This window comes from Typopeltis vanoorti, chromosome 23 (genome assembly GCF_054136105.1).
Source record: "Typopeltis vanoorti isolate ZY-2024b chromosome 23, IOZ_Tvanoo_1.0, whole genome shotgun sequence".
In the NCBI taxonomy this organism is placed as follows: Eukaryota; Metazoa; Arthropoda; class Arachnida; order Uropygi; family Thelyphonidae; genus Typopeltis; species Typopeltis vanoorti.
The window spans coordinates 7,652,300-7,675,059 of record NC_143571.1 but is presented as its reverse complement, the minus strand read 5'-3'; the positions used below and the strand labels follow the sequence as shown (position 1 = coordinate 7,675,059).

The 22,760-nt window shown below is 34.4% G+C and overlaps 1 protein-coding gene across 1 annotated transcript in view; it reads right to left on the bottom strand.

The window, feature by feature from the left end:
• The window catches only part of LOC150093600 (FAST kinase domain-containing protein 3, mitochondrial-like), a 75,028-nt gene that overhangs the window by 5,691 nt on the left and 46,577 nt on the right, over positions 1-22,760 (bottom strand). Inside the window, exons 3-4 of the mRNA XM_090412905.1 lie at positions 19,281-19,406; positions 4,798-4,867 (exon numbers count right to left, since the gene is read on the bottom strand). Coding sequence (XP_090269031.1) covers positions 4,798-4,867; positions 19,281-19,406 — 196 coding nt within the window. The remainder of the gene's footprint in view (positions 1-4,797; positions 4,868-19,280; positions 19,407-22,760) is intronic.

Sequence of the window (22,760 nt, the reverse complement as noted above, 5' to 3'; positions counted from 1 at the left end):
CTTTAGCGAACTTCCACAGCGAGTTGTCATTGATTTTTAGGGAGCACAGTTTACTCTCCCACTGCTGGTTTCTATAATCTTTGAGCACATAGCAAACTAAATTTGTAGCTTTATTTAGCTCTTGACGGTCCTGGGGAGATAGCGTTCTGTGGTAACAGCGTCTGATCCTGTTTTTATCATGCATTTGATTTAGTATTTCATCAGGGAGTTTGGTTGGCTTGAGCTAGGGTAGGAACGGTAGAACAGCATGTATCATGCTTTCTAGTCTACTGACCACTGCATCTATTTCTTCAGGGGAGGAGATAGCTGGTACGGAGCTGATTAGATTGTGGAGAGTAATATTGAACTTAGTAAAATTTGTGCAGGTCTGACTGGGGATGAGTTCTGCATCTTCACCTAGACTTAGTAGTGATTGGAATTGTGAAGTGTTCCTGAATATGGCTATATTCAGCATATCAGGTCTGCCTTGCGGACCGTAGTGTGTTGGTTCAACCGGACCTGCAATGATGTTTCTTAGCATGATATAGTTGTAAAGAATCATCCAACTGTTATTGAAACTTTTGCTGTTCCATAAGGGATGCTTTGAGTTCAGGTCTCCTGCCACGTTTGTCGCTTCATTTGTATCAAGGAGCTAGGAGAGATCTGAGGTTAGCAGAGATTTGCTAGGAGGGTTGTAAACTGAATATAGTTTCAGGCTACCTGTATTGTTGGTATGGATTTCAATTCCAGTTACTTCCAAATGTGTGGTTGTGGTTTTCTTAATCTTGTTATGCCTGATGTTTTTCTTCACAAAAATGGCAGTGCCACCTCCTCTGGCATTGAGCCTGTCATTCCTAAGTTTGAGGTTGTCACAGGGCTGAAAGTGTGCCTCATTGATTACGATGGTATCAATTTTGTAGTGGCCTGCAAATTCTTGCAGCTCCAGAAGTTTGTTACTGAGGCGTTGGCATTCCAGAATGCAATCTGTTGTTAGAGGTTAGAAAGTTGTTTGTGTCACTTTGGTTGAGGTTTGTTTTGCTAAATGTAGTTAGCATCTCCCCTAAAGTGGCAGCTAGGATAGCAGCAGGTTTCGACTGCTTGCAGCGGGTTCTGCCAGTTTTGTGCGCGAAGCAACTGGAGCGGCATAAAAACTGTGAGCAGTTGGCTGCAGAGAGTTTCTGCTGCAGGAGATCTTGCATGCTTCTGAGGTAGTGGAGTTCCTGCTTTTCTCTTTTTTTGACAGATTAGCTGGGTGGAGAGTGCAGCCTTTGTGGTTCGCCAGGTGCAGGCTGCCACAATTTGCAGGGGTAGTCCATGGGTTTGGAACATGTATAAGAAGGGTGTTTGTACCCGCATTTCACACATCTGAACTCCACCATACAAAGCTTCTGTGCATGCCCATAGTTCTGGCAGCAGTGACATTGTCCTGCAGATGCTTTTCTTCTGAGTGGTTCGGTTTTTGTGACGAGATTCCATACAGTCTTTAGATCATAGATCTCTCTTTGTTCCTTGCTGATTTCCACTAGTACCAGCTACATGGGGTGTTTATCAGCCCAATACACCCATGATACTTTTATAGGCTCTAGGCATTGTGCCTGAACTATTTTCAGGACTGGGCAACTCATATAAAGAAGTTAATGACTTCATATCACTTGCCTTAGTATCCCATAATGCAAAGCACATATCCTTATGGACATGTATGATGCTTTGCATTATGGGAAGGGTCACTACCCAGACCAGTTTCGACATCTCATCAGTGAAAGCCACACCCAGAGGTAACACCAAGGTTGAAGTAATGGAGAAGTCATATTTTCATATATGAGTAGCCTAAAGGTGTCACACCTTATTATTAAAATACTCTGGATTAAAGATAGTTGTTGGAGATTTTTCCACTTGTTTATATTATAAATTAAAGATACCAAGAAATTATATACTTGGTTTAACCCTTCATTAGAGTGTGAACAAACAAAGTTTGTGCCTGAAGTATTTTCAGGGCTGGCGGCAACTCGCATATAGAAGCTAATGACTTTACATCACTTGCCTTAGTAAGTGATGTAAAGTCATTATGTCCCAAAGTGTAACACCTTGCATTTATTGACATTAAAACTGCAATTCCACTCATATGTCCAAGCCAAAAGTCTATTGAAATCTTCCTATAAAGAATTATCAGCACTACTCCTGATAATTCTACCTAACTTTGCATCATCGGCAAACATTTGCAGATACCTAGTCAATCCACATGAAATATTATTAACAAACAATTAAGGGCCCAAGAACAGAACCCTGAGGCACACCACTAGTCTTTTTCTGAGACACAGCTTTATCATATACAGTTTACTAGTATCGTTCTGAGGGCAAATCTCCAATCCATGTAATCAATATTCCTATCTGCTGCGGCTTGTACACCAACTTATCATGTGATAATCATCAAATTTTTTTGCAAAATCCAAGAATATTACTGTATACGATTCTCCCTTATCTAATACATTCATCACCTTATCATAAAACATAAGCAGATTGCTAAAACAAGACCTGGCCCTCACAAATCCCTGCTAACCATCATAGAGAATCTTACATTTATCGACCCAATTCTATATTCTATTTCTAACCATACTTGTGGAGATGTATATTCTGCCTTTTTTCCACACTTGGGAACCTTCCCCACTGCAAGACTTTCATTAAATAACCAGACAAGGGCGTGGCTAACTCTTTTGCACAATCTTTAAAAATACATGGTGATATTCATCCATCCCACAACCTTATTAACATCTAACCCAAGCAAACACCTGATACTCCTCTGATTCTTTCCTCTCTTCTTGCACAGCATCATTCACACAACTATGATATACACTGATGAAGTGTTCGTTAAATAATTCCACTATTTCATTTGCTATGGTTACTCTGCTAAAATAATTATCCACCAGCATCAACCTGCCATACTAATCATACTATCTTATAAAATAAGTCTGTACTTTGCAAACTTTTTTGTTAGAAAAGAGTGATTTGATATACAGTTAACATAACCAAAGGTTATGTTAACTGTATATCAAACTTAACACAACCCAAAGTTCAGATAATTATTGAAATGCATTTTAAAAATGACAAATTTTATTTGCATATTGTAAATTTTCTGCTGTTAGATATTAGCATAGAATTTGAATAGAAGTTAGTCATTTTTAAAAATTTTTTTTTTTTGTTACTTTAAGTTATATATGCTTCAGTTCAAATGATGTAGGAAATTTTCTATGGATTGGAAAGCCTTGAAATTTAGTATGAGATTTTTCTACCACCTGATGAACCTTTTGAAGAGACTTATTCACTTCCTTTCTTTATAGGTTATGTGTGTTGGCCTAAATATTAGACTTCTACCAAATATGTGCATTTTGGGTAGAAAGACTTCAAACTCTTCTAAACTTCTGGTTGAGAAAGTTTCAGATTAAAATTTCCTGTAGAGATTTGAATTTGATGAATTAGCCAGTCTCAAGCAGAGGTAACGAGGCTTTTTCATGCTGAAAACATGGGCTTTTCATACTGAATTCCTTGGCTAATGACATTTGGTTGCCACTGTCCCATTCAACATTGGCACCAATAACTGCACTTTAACAGTACAAAAATAAAGTTAACAAAAAAAAAAACTTCGCAATGAATAAAATCTATATAGTAAGCGAAATCTAAGGTAAATTACAGCATATTATCACTTTTAATTAAATAAATTATAATCAATCCACTTATGTAAACTGAATGTATTTAATTTTAATAGCTTATTACATACATACACACAAAGAAGCCTACGTATTTTACAGGTTTTTCAGTGTCTTCAGTACTAATAAGAAATTGGAAATCAAACTCTAACTGTAGGCAAAGAAACAGAAGAATTTGAACTTTGCTGATGACAGTTAATGTCTTTGAAGTCATTTGAATTTTTATGCATCATAAAAATTCAAACCCGTATAATTTAGTACAGAGAGATCGTTAGTGTCAGAGCACTTAATCAGGACTTTCCACACATATAGTCATAATCCATGGATCAGAAAATTATGATAACTGGTGAATTATTTTGTTTTCCTATAACCCTTTAAGATTACACATTAGGAAATGATGATATAATCACTCATTAATTAATTTTTACGGGATATTTTAAATTACAGATTCATCATAGGAATGAAAGATATGTTGAAAGTATCTCATAATTTACAAGAATTAGCTGTTGATTTTTTTTCATTTGAAATATCTGAAAGGCTAATAAAAACACACTGTCAATAAAAAATTCAAAGATATGAAAGACAAAGGTATGAACCTGAATGCCACATGTAGAACCCTTTTAAATATTCCAGCAGTATAATGCTGAACAAAAAAAGTGCCAGAGCACCGCAAGGTTTTATTTACCTCATATCCTGCTAATCTTCTCTCCCACCCTTAGTCAGCAAAATAAAAGTATGAAAAATGTATGTAAATTTAGTGTAATAATATATGACAAATTTAAATAGTATTTTTGCAATATTGATATTCTGAAATTTATCAGGAATAGGTAAAGAAAATTCCAAATATTAATATTAATAAGAAAATTCCAAATATTAATATTTAAAAAAATCTGGGTTAAAAAAAAGTGCTGACTTAGCATCAGCACTATGGTATACTCTGGCTCCACTATACTAATGCTCCTATCTGAAGGTGAAATTTATAGACTACATATTTGGTAGCTTTAATATTTTACTTACCTCTAAAGCAAAATATGATTATATCCAGTTTTAAGAATCCAATAAGATTTCTAAGGGAATAGTCATCATTCATATTTCATGCAGCAAATATGCAACTTACCTTTTATCTATTCCTGAAGCACTAAAGCATGGTATGGGTAATCCTTGTTGGTTTAAATGAATAAGGAAATCTAAAAACAGAAATTATATTTAATAAATCTAATTTTTAAAATTTTTTTTTACAAATGTTAAATTTCAGCGTAAAATTTTCTAATAGTGAACTTATTATGTTTCAGTTAGTTAGAATGGTACATAGTACAATGGTTTGGTATATGACAATAAATATATTGTTGGTCCATGACATACAATGAGGTTCTGTTTGGATGATCCTGTTCAACATAAAATTTTCTAATAGTGACCTCGCATTATCTTTCAATTCACTGAATGTCGCACAGAATTCTGGTTTATGAAGGTAAATATACTGTAAATCCACTACTTACAGTAGTGGATTTCTGTTTGGATGATCCTATCATAAGTCAAATAGGTCACAAGTTGGAAGTCACTATATAAACTACAAAGATATGAGAACATGCTCAAGTGCAAAAATGTGTCGGTCTGTTTACACCCTCTGTCCAAAAAGAAACCGAACTTTTGATAGAAAATAAAACAGGCCAATTATAATTATTCAAATCATTTATTTCAATCAATATACTCTCCCTCAGCTTCGATACAGCGTTTGGCACAGTCAATAAATTTGTTAAATGAGTTTTTTATATCGGTTTTTGGGATGCTATTGAGGGTCGTGGTTACTGCCGCTTGAACGTTTTCAATGGTGTCATATCACTTTCCTTTCATTGACAAATGAAGTCGGGGGGAAGAGAAAGAAGTCACAGGGTGCTAAAATCAGGTGAATATGGTGAGTGACCCAACACATAAACTTGATTTTTGCTCAAAAATTGTCTCAGAATGTTCGAACGAAGAGATGGTGCATTATCATGCAAAAGTGACCAGCTGCCTGTATCATGATATTCATGCCGTATGCGATGAATTCTCGCTAGCAATCGCTTCAAAACTTCGAGACAAAATTCACCATTGACCGTTTGGCCAGCCGGAATGAATTCTTTGTGGATAATGCCCTTGGAATCGTAGAAACAAATCAGCATTGTCTTTACTTTTGACTACTCCAAGCAACTTTTTTTTCGGATGCCCCCTCTTCTGATGGTCTCCACTCAGCACTCTGTTTCAGGCTCATACTTAAAACACGTTTCATCACCAGTTTGAGCCCTTATGAGCAGTTTTAATAAGGTTCTTGCAGTGTTCAATTAGATACATTTTTTGGTTGTTGGTCAACTTGTGGGGAACAAATCGCAAATTCAATTTATGAAGGCCCAAACTCTCGGCCAAAATGTTGTGCACAGTTGATTTTGGAATCCCCAATTCATCTTCAATCAATCTCACCAACGATTTTGGGTTTTATTTGATGAAATCACAACGTTTTGGATGTTAACTTCGCTCAGTCCAATTTTTGGATGGCCCAGCTTTTCGGCGTCCTCAAGCATCTCACGACCACTTTGAAATCACTTAAACCACTCATAAACTTGAGTACGGGATAAGCATTCATCACCGTATGCATTTTGAAGTATTTGATGCATTTTGGTAAAACTTTTACGAAGTTTAACACAAAAATCAATCGCAGCTCTCTGTTTGAAACTTGTTTTCCCCCATTCGTCAAAACACACTGTCACTCTTGGCACTATAACTTGGCTTCTAATGAAACAAATGTCATAAAGTTGACACAACACTAATGAAGGTTGCTGCTTTCAACAACAAAAAGATACAACAGGTGGTGCCACTAGTTTCTTCTATTTTCGAAAAGTTCGGTTTCTTTTGGACAGAGGGTGTATATTAACTAATTTTATTCTTTATTTATAGCGAAATAATACAATATAAAAATAACATTTCATGTTATTTTTATGTCAACCTTTGTCACAAGATGAATGAACTGTACAGTACCACTTTAAAAAATATATTAAAATATTCACTTAAAAAAATAATTCGGTTAGAATTAACAAAAATGTTTTTGGCATTCTAACCTTTCATCTTTAATATACGAGGAATGTCATAATCCTCTGTCAAGTAGTTTTTGTTCAGTAGCCCATTGAAGTATGTTGAAAACTTTTTTTTAAAAATGACTAACTGAATTTAAATCCAACATGGTTAATACTATGGGAATCTGCTCTTTCAATGGTAAAAAAGTGGGCAGTTCTATTTAAACATTGCAAAGAGAGAAAAAACTTGGAAAATAGATATAACCCTTGGAGTGGAGAACTGTTCACAGCAACAAATGAAGGAACCATGAAGACTGCCGAATTAAAGTGTGCAAGACTGGTGAAACTATGGGCATCTCAACTGAATCGGTGCACCATATCCTAATGTAAGAATTGAGTATGTCAAAGTTTTCTGCAAGGTGAATATCAATGTTGATAATGGAACAAAAACATGTTAAATATTGAATTTCAAAAGCTTTTTATGAAGAATTCATCAGATTTTCTGAGATTTGTGTCTGAAAACTGGACAAAACAGAATAGTTTTCATTTAATAAAAATAACTTTCTAAACAAAATCTTTTTTTTTTTTTTAAGAAAATACAGAAGAATATGTGTTAATAAAATGGACCGTTCAATAACTAGAATTAGTGTAACAAATTATATTTTTCAAAAATTTAATGTTGTTTTACTGTACTCTTTATTTATTAACTTCTCATTAGAAAATGGGTTTCATACAAAGGATAGCACCACTAACCACTTTATGGAACTCCCATTTATTGACTTACTGGGACATATTACAAATGAGAAGCAGGGTCTTGAGCAAATACTTTTTTTTTTTTTTTTTTTGTAGCTAGTGGGATTTTGCTTAATTTGTTGAGCTCTCGCTACTACATTACAATGACAAAACAACAATCAAAACAATGGAAACATCCAAATCTCCATGTTGTAATAGGTTTCACAGTATGATAAGAACACAGATGGCTAAGAAAATAACTATTTATTAACTTAAAAGCTAATATTATATCCAGCATCTTCAGAGCACACAACACAAAGTTTGTTACAAATGCAAGACAACCACAATCCGGTGTAACAGTGGGGCTAGTATAAGTGATTGCAGCGTGCAACACAGTGAACACAAAAAATATATCCGACACTTTCGCTATGGTAAGTCGGGCCTGGCAGACCATGCTTTGGATACCCCTGCACACAGGATCAATTGGAAAGAAACAAAAGTAATGCACAGAAGCTTCTACAAGTCAGAGAGGTTGTTCCTGGAATCAACAGAAGCCTTAAAACATACTCCAAACCTTAACAAGTATGGCTGTATAAATCTACCAAAGATTTGAGAGACAGTCATCCTAAGACCAAATTAATATTTATTACTTTTATTTTTTAATTTATATTTTTTCAAACTTTCTAAGACTATCATTTGGACTACTATTTCAAAACTTGAATTTTTTTTTTTTTTTTTTTTTTTTTAAACTTAGATGGCGCCATATTAGGACTTTAGTCTTGTGTTGCATGCTGCAATCACTTATACTAGTCCCACTGTTACACCGGATTGTGGTTGTCTTGCATTTGTAACAAACTTTGTGTTGTGTGCTCTGAAGATGCTGGATATAATACCAGTGAAATATTAGCTTTTAAGTTAATAAATAGTTATTTTCTTAACCATCTGTGTTCTTATTATACTGTGAAACCTATTACAATATGTCTGACGAACACATAAGCCTATCCACGCGTATCCAAATCTCCACCTTTGAAGAAGTTAAGGCAGTTCCAATGGCTAGCAAAGCCATGGTACCAATCTTCTGGAATTCCAAAGGGATAAACAATGATCAATTATCTTCCAAAGAACAAAAGTTGGTATATTGTCATGGCACCATAAGAATGCACTAGTGCACACATTCGCAATTATGGTGGCCAAACTTTATGAACATGGCTTCAAACTGAAAAGACCTATTTGTGTAATAGATATCTAGCCATTTGTGGGTACAATTAACATTTTAAAAAATGTTGCATTAGGCAAATAGGTATCTAATGATAAGAATCACTGTCAGAAAGTAATTGTAATTTTGATTTGTTTGGCACCATGTATGGGCTAAGGTTTAGATAATCCAGAAACTCTATTCTTGAGAGCAACCATGGGATTTTTTTTTTTCAAGCCACTTATAAGCAGTGTTGGTCTTACATTGGACAATGAAAATGATTACAGCTTAGAATGATATTGTTTAATTCCTTAAAGCCAAATATATTACTTTATCAAAACAAGACATATATAGATGCAGAATATAATGTTCCATTACTGATAAATTAGTAAAATTTATTATTCAAATTAATATTTTGTACTGCTTCATTTTTTTTTAAATACTGTATTTGTAAATACAACCATTCATCAAACTTTTTCAAAATGACATTGTATCATTATAAACACATAGGTGATACGAGTGATAAATGCATATTAGATTGAAAGCATGCCCACTTATAAAGCCTAAGCTCTCTCACAGAAAGCTGGGAGTGAATATCTTGAGCATTGATATTAATATGATTTCTCTTATCAGCCAATAAATTGTGAACAACAATAACAAAAAAAAGACATGAAAAAGGATATTATGTGTATCATACTACAGGACAAAAAATTTAATTCTAATACTAATTTATACATTTCTGCATTTTTGCGATGCTGACCTCAGTGCCCAAGATATTTTATTTAAAAAAAAAAACATTCTCGTATTTGTGATGGATTGTACTGTGCAAATAGTGAATACAAATTTCATTCCACATTTCAGGGGAATTATTGCAAGAAAAGTGTTATTTTTCTTGGCAATTAATGCTTGAATTTAGGACATAAATGTAAACATCTCTGTAATTATTCAATAGTAATTACAAAAATGCGCTTTGAAACAATATGTTTTAACATTTCATAATCTTCTAAATTTCATTAAAACTTATTAATGAATCTTGCAATATGTGGCTGATATCAAAGTTTTATGATCCTCTAGAGCTTTTCATTGAAGTTGCATCCTTCAAGATGCAGCTGAGTGATAATGCACATGCTTACATTAGCTGTCTCTCCATGGTGTAACTGGTACATGTGCTTGTATTTTGTAGAATCTTTAGCTCCCATATTTATAGAATCAGAAACATTCTAGCAAGAACTTTTAGTACTATCCATGCCAGGATGATCTTAGACATGTAACGTCACATCACATATACATCCATTTTAAAAAGTTCTTGAGAATAAGTTAAGAATTTTTTAACATAAAAGTGAAATGTTTCTTGCTGTTTTCCTAATAATAATGCCAATCCATCAAAGCATCATGGAAACAGCTACTATATCATTAATCCTTACTAATACTGTACCATGTTTAATATAATTAAATTAGTTTATTATCAATTCAGAACTACGATGCTTAACAAAACTGATAAATAAAATTGAGGAGTTGGAGGAAAACAAAATGCAATGTGTGTGTGTGTATGTATATATATATATATACAGGGTGTTCGGGATAAATTTGACAGTTTCGTAAGGAAAAAGAAAATCTTCTTTGTATCTATTAAATTTAATGAATTGACAAAAAAACATTACAGGCAGAGTTAATTACAATACTATCAACAAGATTTACTCAAAATAACCACCATTAGCATCGATTACAGCTTCAATTCTGCTTCGGAACCTCGAACAAGCTGATGCTACAGTCTCCCTGGGAAGGGCCGCAAAAACTGTTTTAATTTTATCCATTAACTGGGCTTTTGTATTACTGGAAGTGCGATTGGTGTCTTTTTCAACTGCACCCCATACAAAATAATCCATGGGGTTAAGGTCTGGGGAGTTTGGAGGCCAAACATTTGGACTGGTGAAGTCGTAGAAATTTTCAGACAACCATTTTTGACTTTTCCCAGAGGTGTGGCAAGGGGCCGAATCCTGCTGCCATACATACGGCCTACCATTGGCTACCCTTGTTATCCAGGGCTTGACTACAGTTAGCAACTCCACGAACAAAGCCCGAATTCCAATGCCAGGGTTCTTCAACACCTGTTCCTGCAGATTTGCGAGGAATTCTGCTGTACGAACGCAATCAGATCGTCTGCTAGGGATCTTTCTTCTTGCTACATCCTCGTAGTCACCATTGCAAGTCTCTAGTTCATGCCTGATTGTTTTTACTGTATTCAGGGAGCATTGGGCAGCAGTCGTAATATCCTTATTTTGATGGCGGGCACGAATCATCATGATACAAGTTATTCTCTTCCATGATTCAGGTGGGTTCCAGCTATCCATCCTTTCTGACATCTTGTATATGAATGAAGAAGGGTCCAAACTTTTAAATGAAGAGAAGTGTGTGTTAATACATGTAACTTACGGAAAAATATAATTAATTATAAATATGTCAAATTTATCCCGAACACCCTGTATATATATATATATATATATTTTTTTTTTTTTTTGTTGAAATTTAGGATAAGATATATTTATGTTAACCATTTTTTATTATTATTACCCCAAGACCTCATGGAGTCAAAGCTCATCTGGGAGGTCCTTTTATCACATACACAACACAGACAGACACACACACACACACACCTCATCATACCATGTCTTGCAGACACCACACTCTTAGGCAAGGCATTCCAATCGTTTACAACTCTTCATGAAAAAAACCTGCTTCTCATTCCCCTACTCACACCTTCTTTATACAGTTTCCAGGGAAGACCTCTGGTTCTCCCCCGATTTCCCACTATTTTCTGTACAACTTCTTCAGCATTGATCCTATAACAACCCCTTACAAACTTGTAGGTCTCTATCATATCTCCCCTTTTCCTCCTGTCCACCAGACTGCAAATTACATCTTCTCAATCTTTCCTTACACTCAATATTCCAGAGGTTAGAAACTACCTTAGTCAGTCACCTTTGGACCCTTTCCAACATCTCTTCATCCTTCTGAAAACCAGGTGACCAAATCTGGGCATAATAGTCCATGTGTGGCCTAATCAAAGCCTTATATAACAGAACAAGAATCTCCATACTTCTACAAGTCAGTGTCCTCTGCATCATTCCCAGAGGCCTTTGTGTTATCTTCACAATTTTGTCTATGTGTCCCCTAAATTTCAGATCCTTATCCACTATTCCTCCACCTCCAACAACATATCCTGACCAAGCATAAATTCTGCATCTCATCTTTGTTTACCAAATTTTAAAACCTTACATTTTGCAACATTGAACTCACATCCCCATTTTCATGCCCAATCACTCAATTTATTCAAATCTTGTAAGGCCACAACATCTTCTCTACTCTTCATGGTTCGTCCCAACTTCTGCAAACAACTAAATATCTCCATCCAAATCTTCACCAATGTCATTAATATAAAAGTTAAACAGTAATGGCCCTAAAACAGACCCCTGAGGCACACCACTAGTGACTTTCCTTTTCCTGGATATCACTCGCCCATACACAACTTGCTGATACCTATCAGATAGCCAGTCTCCAATCCAATGCACTAATCTAATATCCAACTTCATTTGCTCTACTTTGACTATGAACTTAGCATGAGGTAATCTATCAAAAGTTACTATGTATCCTTCTTCTCTGTCCAAGGAAGCAGTCACTTTATTGTAATAAGTAAGTAGATTCTAAAACATGACCTCCCTTTAGCAAATCCATGCAATCCATCAAAGATAATACCATTGTTGTCAACCCAATTCTGGATCCTAGTTCTAACAAATTCCATGTGGTCTTTGTAAACCACATGGAATTGGTCATTTCCACTTCTCTTATGCTGCCTCCATAATGCCCCTTTTCTCTGTATCGCATGCTTAATCTCTTTATTCATCCATCTCACACCTACCTTATTTAACCTTCTCATCCTTGAAATACATTTAGACATTGCATCTACTACATAGTTTTTGAAAATCCCCCAAGCTGCATTGATCTCTTTTTCAGCTAACTCCTCATTCCATGCTACACCCGCAAGCTGTTTCCTGAGCGCTCTTCATAATCACCCCCCCCCTTGTAGTTCCACATATACCTTTTTCTCACAGAGGTCCTCACACTGCTAGCAACCACCCAGGTAGTCACCTCATGGTCACTCTCATCAATTGGTGCATGATTTGACACCTCATTTATAATTACATCCTCTGATGAGATGACCAAATCCAAGATCCTCAATCCTCGTGTGCCCTCTGTTACATACTGTCTGAGGTAGTTATCCCTCAAAAACTCAAGAAACTCATTTCCTTTACTTCCAGTTGCTATCTCATCATTCCAGTCTATATTGCCATAATTAAAATCGCCCATAATAATCACCCTTTTCTTATTTGCTCATATATTTCATTATCACCACCATTCACATTACCTGGTCTATAATAACATCCAATCAAGTATTTGATTCCATTCACCTCAATCTCACACCATACTGCCTCAACCACCCAGGTTGAGGCAGTATGGTGTGAGATAGAAGTGAAGGGAATCAAATAGTCATTTCTATACTGGCACTATTTCCCTCTTGCATCTCTACTTTGTATGAACATAACTCTTTCTCTATAATCAATAGCACCCCCCCTCCCTTATTACCCCTTCTATCCTCACGAAACACATCATACCCATCCATCTCTATTCCTTGTCAGGATGCCGTCCTCTTCTAACCATATCTCACTTATTCCAACAATCTTTGGGTGAACAGATGCAATTAGTGCAACCATTTCATCTGCCTTGTTTCTTATACTTCTAGCATTTGTATACAAACACAACAGCTCATTTCTGGATCTACAACTAGTTCCACTGATACCACTCATTCGATGTGATCTCTTCATGCTCGACTGGGGACATTTCCCTTTCTTCTTATTCATTTTAGAACCCTCTTCAATTCCAACTATTTCTTCTTGATCCCAGGTCATCCCATTCCTTTCCTATCTACACATGTTTTCACATTCTCTTGGAGCATCCACCTTTCTCACGCTGCGTAACCCTGTCCATCCTGAGCGTCCCCGTTTCCCTGTTCCTTCTACACACCCATTCTCTCATTTTCTATACTCATGCCACTCACTTTCCCATTCATAATCACCTCTTCAATCTCTCCTGTCTCACTCTCCTGCTCTTCCACATCACTTCACACTTGATCTGATTCATTCTCTCTACTCCATTGGTCCAAGACTCTCCTCCTACACAGATGTCACTACAAATTTGAAGTTTATTTGAAGAAAGTGTAGAGGCCTTACTTCAACGTTCTAACTTGAATCATAATGACTGTATATCTATATCAAAAATTTGGGAAAGTTTAATCATGATAACACATTAAATTTTTTTTTTTTATCAGTCTAATGTTATTTAATATGATATGAATTTCAGAATTAATATCTTTAATTATGTTTTACTCTTAAATGATTAATTGTTCATATTCCACTTTGTTTTTTAAAAGCTATTCCTATGTAGCCACTGAAGATGGTCTGTATTTGTTGTTGATAGTACTGATCTTTAACTCTGGTGATATTGAGTTGGGGTGTTTTTTTCAGATTTGTTCCAGTAGCTGACTTTTTGCTGTTCACCCTGGTTCATTGGTGAAAACAACAGGGGCTTTGTTTAACCGGGCGACGCCCCAGCCGACATGAAATTTTGTCATGCTGTACCATCATTTTGTATTTTGGTTTAACCAATAAGAATACAATTTGGTCGGCTAAATCCCAAATTGCGAGCCCATCCTCGTTCGTTCAGTATCCAGGTAGATACCCACCAGGGTGCACCACGAGAAGGTGAGGATTGGACATTAGGTTAGAAGCCCTGGTCGGTTCTCCGCATTCCTTTCTGAAATTGTGGAAGAAGCTCTAGAACTGAGGAATAAAATTTCAGAAGTGTAATAAATATCAATTATTATTTGATACCAAATATGCAAACAATATTGGGAATCGCCTCTTTTCTTTTTGTACTTTTAGAGAATAACAAGCATGGTGATCATTTCTGGATAGGCAACATACTGTAGCTTTTTTTGCTATTTTTTTAATGTCCATCTCACTCACAAAAGGTTAACAACCTTTTTGTGAGCTAGATGTACATGTATGTACATATGCAAATGATAATCTATACACATATGGGGATAAAAATGATTCTATTAAAAATAAATAATGCATACAGAAAAACGACATATGACTGATAAAAAAATCTTAACTATACTTGTTTCCAATATGAAATATTAAATTCTTAAAAGCAATACAGAACCCTTACCACATAAAAATAATATGCACTTAAAAAACGAGCTGAGGAATAAAATGCTGATAGCATTAACAGAGGGAAGTGTTAAAGAATTAATGACCATCTTCATTTTTAACCACCGTACTGGCATTATGTGTATACATGTCAATAATTACATGGATGTGAAATGTCCATTGAAGTTAACATAACCTCTGGATATTATAGAAATAATATGGATATGAAGCATATATTTTCACTATATTTTATCCCTGTGGCCATTTGGGTAGTTAGTGAAGTACCATTAATAGTCATCTTCATGTGTTTAATGAAGTAACAACAAACAAAAGTTCACACTATGAAACAGAAACTCCCCATCTTCAGTGCAGATATAATTCAGTATATATATATATATATATATATATATATTTAATATTCATTTTTAACCACCGTACTGGCATTATGTGTATACATATCAATAATTACATGGATATGAAATGTCCATTGAAGTTAACATAACCTCTGGATATTATAGAAATAATATGGATATGAAGCATATATTTTCGCTATATTTTATCCCTGTGGCCATTTGGGTAGTTAGTGAAGTACCGTTAATAGTCATCTTCATGTGTTTAATGAAGTAACAACAAACAAAAGTTCACACTATGAAACAGAAACTCCCCCATCTTCAGTGCAGATATAATTCAGTATATATATATATATATTTAAGACGTGCCTTTATAAACTCAAGGAGTTATACAAGCTCATTCAGAGCATGATTTTACAAACATTAATTTTTACAGTGGGACTCAAACCTACGACCTATTGGTTGGAGAGCGGATGCGAAATCCACCTTGCCAGCATGTTCAATTTGTTCCATTGAAGTTAATATAACCTTTGGATATTATAGAAATAATATAGATATCAAGCATATATTTTTGATATATTTTATCCCTTTGGCCATTCGGGTGGTTAATGAAGTACCAAATTGTTCAAATTCTTTAATTCGTGGAAATGACAAAACAGCCTTTAAAGGAAAAATAACTTTATTATTGTTCTATTCTATTTATTGGTACTAAAAAATTCTATTTATTGGTATTACACAAGTTTACGCATATGTTCAACCATGTTTTTTTATGCCTAAGAAACAGAAGAAGCAATTACATCATCTTACATCCTAAATATTTTGAAGGGAAAGTCTCTCCTTTCTGTAATCTTAACAGATATAGATTGTCTCATTTCCTAATTGATATTAATCTAACAATCTATCAGTATCTTATGCTCTAATCATATCACTATAAGGTAATGATCAACAATGTTGACTCTATAGGGCATGGGTGGCCAAACTTTTAGACGTTGGGAGCTACTTACCTAGTGAAAATATCTCTGCGGGTGACTATAGATGCTATTGAAAATTGTGGAATATTTTTGAGATTTTTAAAAATTTATAAGGCAATAAATATAACAAAAAAAAATAAAATTTATTGTTCATAACTTTATTAAAAAAATAATAACAATAAAAAATACAAAAAACTAAATAAAATTATACAAACAAAATTAAATATTTTAATTTAATTGGTCGATACCTGACATTGCATAGATGCAGCTAAGCGATCATAATCTGGATCGTACGTAACTTAAAGAAATTCGTAACCACGATTCCAGATGTTGATCACTTAGTTGTGATCTATTCTTTGTCTTAATAGCATTCATACATGAGAATGCAGATTCACATTCTCATTCGCAACTTATTCTCCAAATAAGTTGATTCCAAAAATGCGTTAAAATAAGCGGTGATTCTCCAAATATTTCGATATTTACTTTTGTGGATCAACTTCCAAAAACTATTATTTGAAGCAATTGATTTGAGGTGGATATCGCATTTCATATTTATAATTTCTTCTTCCCAATCTACTCTATTTGTGTCGAGAAAGTCATTCAATTTTGAAGCTGTATTCTCAACATTAATATTTTCATTGAAGGGAAACGATAAAAAAGTAACGATATCATCGAGCTTACTGATTCCTACAAATCTTACCTCAAATTCGTTCATTAAAAGTCTTATGCTTTCAGTGTGTTTATTAAAGGTGACATTTTGTATATCAATTGACTGGTCGGCCAAATTTTTAAAATGTTTCAATTCCACCGCTGTAATTGTACTTCAAGCATGTTTAATTTTTCCTTGAATGATTTTAAGGAGCTTATCATATCAATGATTGTTTTATTTTTTCCTTGTCATTCTAAGTTTAGTTTATTTAGTTTTTCTGTAATGTCACAGAAAAAGGCGAGGTCATGTAGCCATTCTTTATAATTTAATTCTGGATGTGAATCATCTCTGTTTTTAAAAAAGAATTTATTTCTGGAAGAAGTTCTCTGAATCTTGATAAAAATGTGGCGTGGCTTAACCATCTTACGTCAGTATGTAACAATAATTCACTATGCTCATTCTCGCATTCTTTTAGCAAAGCCCAAAATTGACGATGCAGCAAGCTATTTGATCTTATTGAATTAACAATTTTGAAAGCAACATTCATAACATGTTTGAATTTCAGTACTTTTGAACACAAGGCTTGCTGATGGATGATGCAATGATAGTCCACAAAACTTGGTATATCTTCATCGTTTTTACAGAGTGATGAAATCCATTTTATTACCTACCATTGCAGGCACTCCGTCCGTAGTTATTGACACTAACTTATGAATTGGAAAACTTGTACGTACAATGAAATTCTTAAATAAATCATAGATATCTTGACCTCTTGATCGGCCTTGAATTGGAATAATGGTTAATAATTCTTCTGTGGCCAACATATCCTCAAAAACAATTTGAATAAAAATACATAATTGTGCAGTACCAGCGTAAACAGTAGATTCGTTAAACTGTAGTGACAAAAAATTGCACTTGTTTATGTTTTCATGCAGAATCTCTTCTAGGTTCCAGCTGGTTTCTTCTGCTCTATGCATGATTGTGCTTCGTGATAATGACATTGTTAATAGCAGTTATTATTTCTGATTTATTCTTAAAATTTTGAAATAATATTTCACCAGCTTTGATGAAGGCTTCCTTTCATAATTCTCCAGCTTGAAACGGCTTATTACGTTTAATTAAAGTTTCAGCAACTTTGAATGAACCAATTGTAGCAGCCTTTGCGCCTGTATTGTACTTGACGAAAATATTTTGTTTTGCTGTCAGTAGAGTCTTCATTTGATGTACCTTTGCTTTTCTTATCTCTGTGGATAATCTTCGTAATTTTTATGAACAGTTCGATAGTGTCTTTCAACATTTACTTTTTTTCAGTAAAGCCACATTCGCATTGCAAATTATACATACGCATTTGTCTTTCATCATAATAAAGAAAAAATCTTCTTCCCATTCTTTATGATAGTGATAAGTTTTTATCTTTTTCACACTTGTTCTTGGCTCACTCATTGTTATCCTTAATTTTTTTTTTTTAACAATACTAATTGCATTCACTTGCTTAATTTAAAATAATACACACTAAAAATCAATAAACGGAAAATGATTTAATGAGATTACTCGATACCAAAATACTGAATACAGGACACTTTGGCTGCAAGAGTCTTGATCAAGAAAAATACACAGATGGATTGTCAACTGCCAGTGTACACGTATCAAAGTGTTACTATGGGACGCGTTCAGAACCGTCAAACGAATGTTTCTGGACAAAGCGAATCACGTGACTGCTGTAAAGTGATGGCTTCGTTGTTAACCGTTAAGTTATAAACTTTACATCAGATTAGAAATAAATTAGTATGACAATTTTTTATCAATTAATAATTTTCATTATCATTTATCTATTAATTTTCAATCTATTTATTCATTTAATTTGCTACATTCAGGTGCCTCGCAGTCGACTGCAGCCAAGAAGTCGACCGGTAAACGTCTTGGCCACCCCTGCTATAGGGTATCCCTTAATATATCAGCTTGCTTTAATTGCTGATACTGAACACTATAGGTTTGTGTTTGGAGAACTGACTGGGCTGTTTTTGTCAACATTCTGGAGATTGTACAAGTATATACTGTGAAAGACAATAATTTACAATAGCTCATAAACAGATCTAAAAAGAAAGAAGCATCTGAAAAGCAATAAATGTATGAGAAAGATCATTATCAACAAACCAGTTAAAATTTATCTGGATTGAAACAAGTTACATGAGAAGTCTTCCTAATAAAAGACCAGGTAATCAAGAGTTTGCTGTACTGGCATACTTAGCTAATGATGGTTCTAACTAGCATGAGCTTATATTGTTCCATAAAATGTGCTATTTATTCTTTTTCTCAATTTCTTTTTATTTGGTTACCATTTCATAATATATATATATATATATATTTGCTGTTAAGAGAAGAGAAGCACTTACCTAGAATATACATATTAGACACGGGTACATGTGGCAAAAGTACTGAGAAGAGGAATTTATCATAGCCTCCTAAGAGTTCGGCAAGAGTTCCACTTAAAATCTTTTGTAAACGTACCAAACGGCTATCTTGAATAATAATAAATATATAAACAATAAGAAATAATCAACACACGCAAGAGATGTGATAACGTGATAACTGTTTGTTGGGATAACATACAAGATTACTTTATATTGAACTCAGATCAAGTGAAATTTTATACATACCAGCATTTTACAATCCAGTCACTGATGCCATTTGAGTGCAAAGAAATAAATTCCTTTCTAGGAAAGGACTAGTAGTATTTTCCTAGAAAGGAATGTTGAATCCTGTCTATTTAATATTAATAAATTGCTCACAACAGCAAATTATTGAAGTCCTGGTCAAAATCCCAATAAACATAATGCTTCACCATAACAAATTATTCCTATAGTTCTTAGAAGCTTACTATAGTAAGAGTCAATGGTATAATCAGTGGCAGCTTGTGGCTTGAAATCGTGGGGGTGCTGCAACTTTCAAAATATACACATTGTAAGTACAGTGTATACGTGTTCGGATAAAATATCAAAATTATGGTAAAAATTAAATGAAAAAATTTATTCTTGTGTTGTTTCATGAAAAAATATTGTTTATTATCGATAAAATTATACAGTTTAGTATAATTCAAAATTACTTTTGAATTATACTGAATTATAATAAATTAAATTATACTTTTGAATTCAAAATTTCATTCAGACATTATAATTAAATCCTTTAATTGTAATGTCCAAATATTTAAAGAGACGGAGTAAACACGATAAGTACTACAAACACTCTACTACTGGCGCAAACTGCATATAAACAGTGGACGGACAGTAATGCATTATGCTAATAGCTTGTATCTCACTATGACGTGCATATGCTTGCGCGCGTAGCAATATGACACTGTGGTAAACACAGTGCTGCTAGCGTCCTTTGCCCTGCTAAGTGGTACAAGATGGATTTTTTATACAAAATAAGAGAATTATATAGGATTGTTGATGATAAAATTAAATATTACAAGCAAATATAAATAAATTAATAAATATATTTATATATTGAGAAAAATTGGGGGTGCTGCAGTTCCGCAGTGCCTATGCATGAGCCGCACCTGGGTATAATTAATATATCATGACCAGTTTCTCATGAACAACTTCTTTCCAAATTGGTCCATTTTGTCAGGTCTCTGATTTGATCAGCTCACATTTCAGTCTTCTAAAAACACTCCTAACTGCATCAATCCATCTATACCTTGTTCATTTTCTGCTGCCTTGGAAAGGATTCAAATTGTCTACTGTTGGCCTTTATGAAATCAGATTTGGATCTGCTGATGAGCATGCTTTGGTACAAGCAAGGTATGATGCTGGAGTACTGGATGCAAGCCACCTGTGGTAAGCTGAATTTTTTTCTTCAACTTATTGTGTTTACTCACATATATAAGTAGAAGTATAATATACTGCAATATAACATAAAATGGATAATATAACAGAAAAAAAATTGTAATGTTGGTAAAAAAGGAAGACCCCCTGTAGGATAGTAGCTATCCTAGTGGGTAGTCATACTCCTTTCCATCACATTTAGCTTAATACTGCTCTCAAAGCAGTAGTAATTTGTTTATCTGTGGGATTTCTTATTACAGTATGTTAAATTTATTTACCACGTTATGAAATAAATGAGATAGAATTTGATAATCATATATTGCAACTGCCTGAGCCATACTTTTTACAGGTGACTTTAATGAGCATAACACTCTGTGAGGTAGTGCCAACACAAATGGACGAGATCCTATCATTGAGAGAGTCCTTGACAATAATGACCTCTCCCTTTTGAATAATGGACTCAATACCTTCTTCATATTCCACAACAGATCTTACAGTCTGCTCTCCTGCCATTTTTCCACAGCATGAAAAGTGATAATTTTCATGTTTTTCACACATCTTCACAGGAACCACGCTCTCCTACATGGGTCCCCTTTTACCATCTTGTCAAATTGAAGGCATTTTAACATCTTGTCAAATTTAATGCTGATACAGTCAAACACCTATCAATGAAACAGTATAATATGTAACAGCCTCAATTTCAAAAACATCACCTTGATTCCTATTGTATCCAAAGCTGCCAAGCAGCCAAAAAAAAAAAGAAAAAAAAAAAGATCAAGACAGAACATGATGTATATTTTGTAGATACCCTTACTATATCAAACTCATGCTCAGGCCAAAGTTATATGAGATATCAGAGTTAAAAAGAATCTTGGATCCATTTTATCTTACACAGCCTCTAAATACGGGTTGTCCAGTCCTAAAGTCACTTCAGGTTATTAAAGTGACTTTAGGACTTTTTGCTTACACTTGGAAAAAGGATTAAACCAATATAATTTCTTGGCATGTTTAATTTATAGTATAACCAAGTGGAAAAACTTTCAACAAAAGTTAACTCAATCACTAAACAACTTCTTCCCACTGTAGATAATGCTTTATATGTTGATGACTTCACAGTTTACTGTCACTCTCATAACATAAGGATAAATGAAAGACAACTTCAGCAAGCAATAGAACATGTCTTTTCATGGGCTCTTAGTAATTGTTTCATGTTTTCAGCAGAAAAAAAAACTGTGTACACTTCTGCCAAAAATGCACTCTTCACCCAGATCCTGTATTAAGAATGGGACAAACTGTTATTCCAATAGCAATAGAAACAAAGTTCTTGGGATTTATCTTTGACAGAAAACTTACATTCTTTGCACTCACATCAACCAATGGAGAAGTGCAAGAAAGCACTGAATCTTCTTTGAACTCTATCCTCTACTGAATGGGATGATGATCGATCTTCATTGCTTCATCTTTATTATGTGCTTTTATGTTCAGAGTTGGATTATGGATCACAAGTCTGGTTCAGCAAGGCAGAAAGTAACCTGCGATGGTGAGATCCCATCCATCATCTGGGTATACAGATAGCTACTGGTACTTTCACACATCGTCCACTCAAAGCCTTTATGCTAAAGCAAATGAACCAGCTCTATTACTTAGATGGAAATAGTTGTTAAGGTAGAGAATAGATACTATGCGAACTAGTATCTATTCTCTACCTTGGGAGGCTCAATATCACACATGTCCGACTATCATATGTCCTTTTGGAATGCATGTTAAAGAGATTATGGAAGTATTGGCATGAATATTAACAACATTACCTGCACCAAACATAACAGCATTCCTCCATGGCAGGTTTGCATTTTGCCCTGTAACCTCTCGCTATGTAAACTACAAAAGGCTCATACACTATCATCTGTCTATCTTCAAATGTTTAATGCACACCGAGCAGTCCACTCTGATTTCTTGCCAATCTATACTGATAATTCAAGATCAGAGAGTTCTGCTGGCTGTTTTTCCTGATTTTATTATCTCAAACCAGGTCTCGTTCTATTGCAG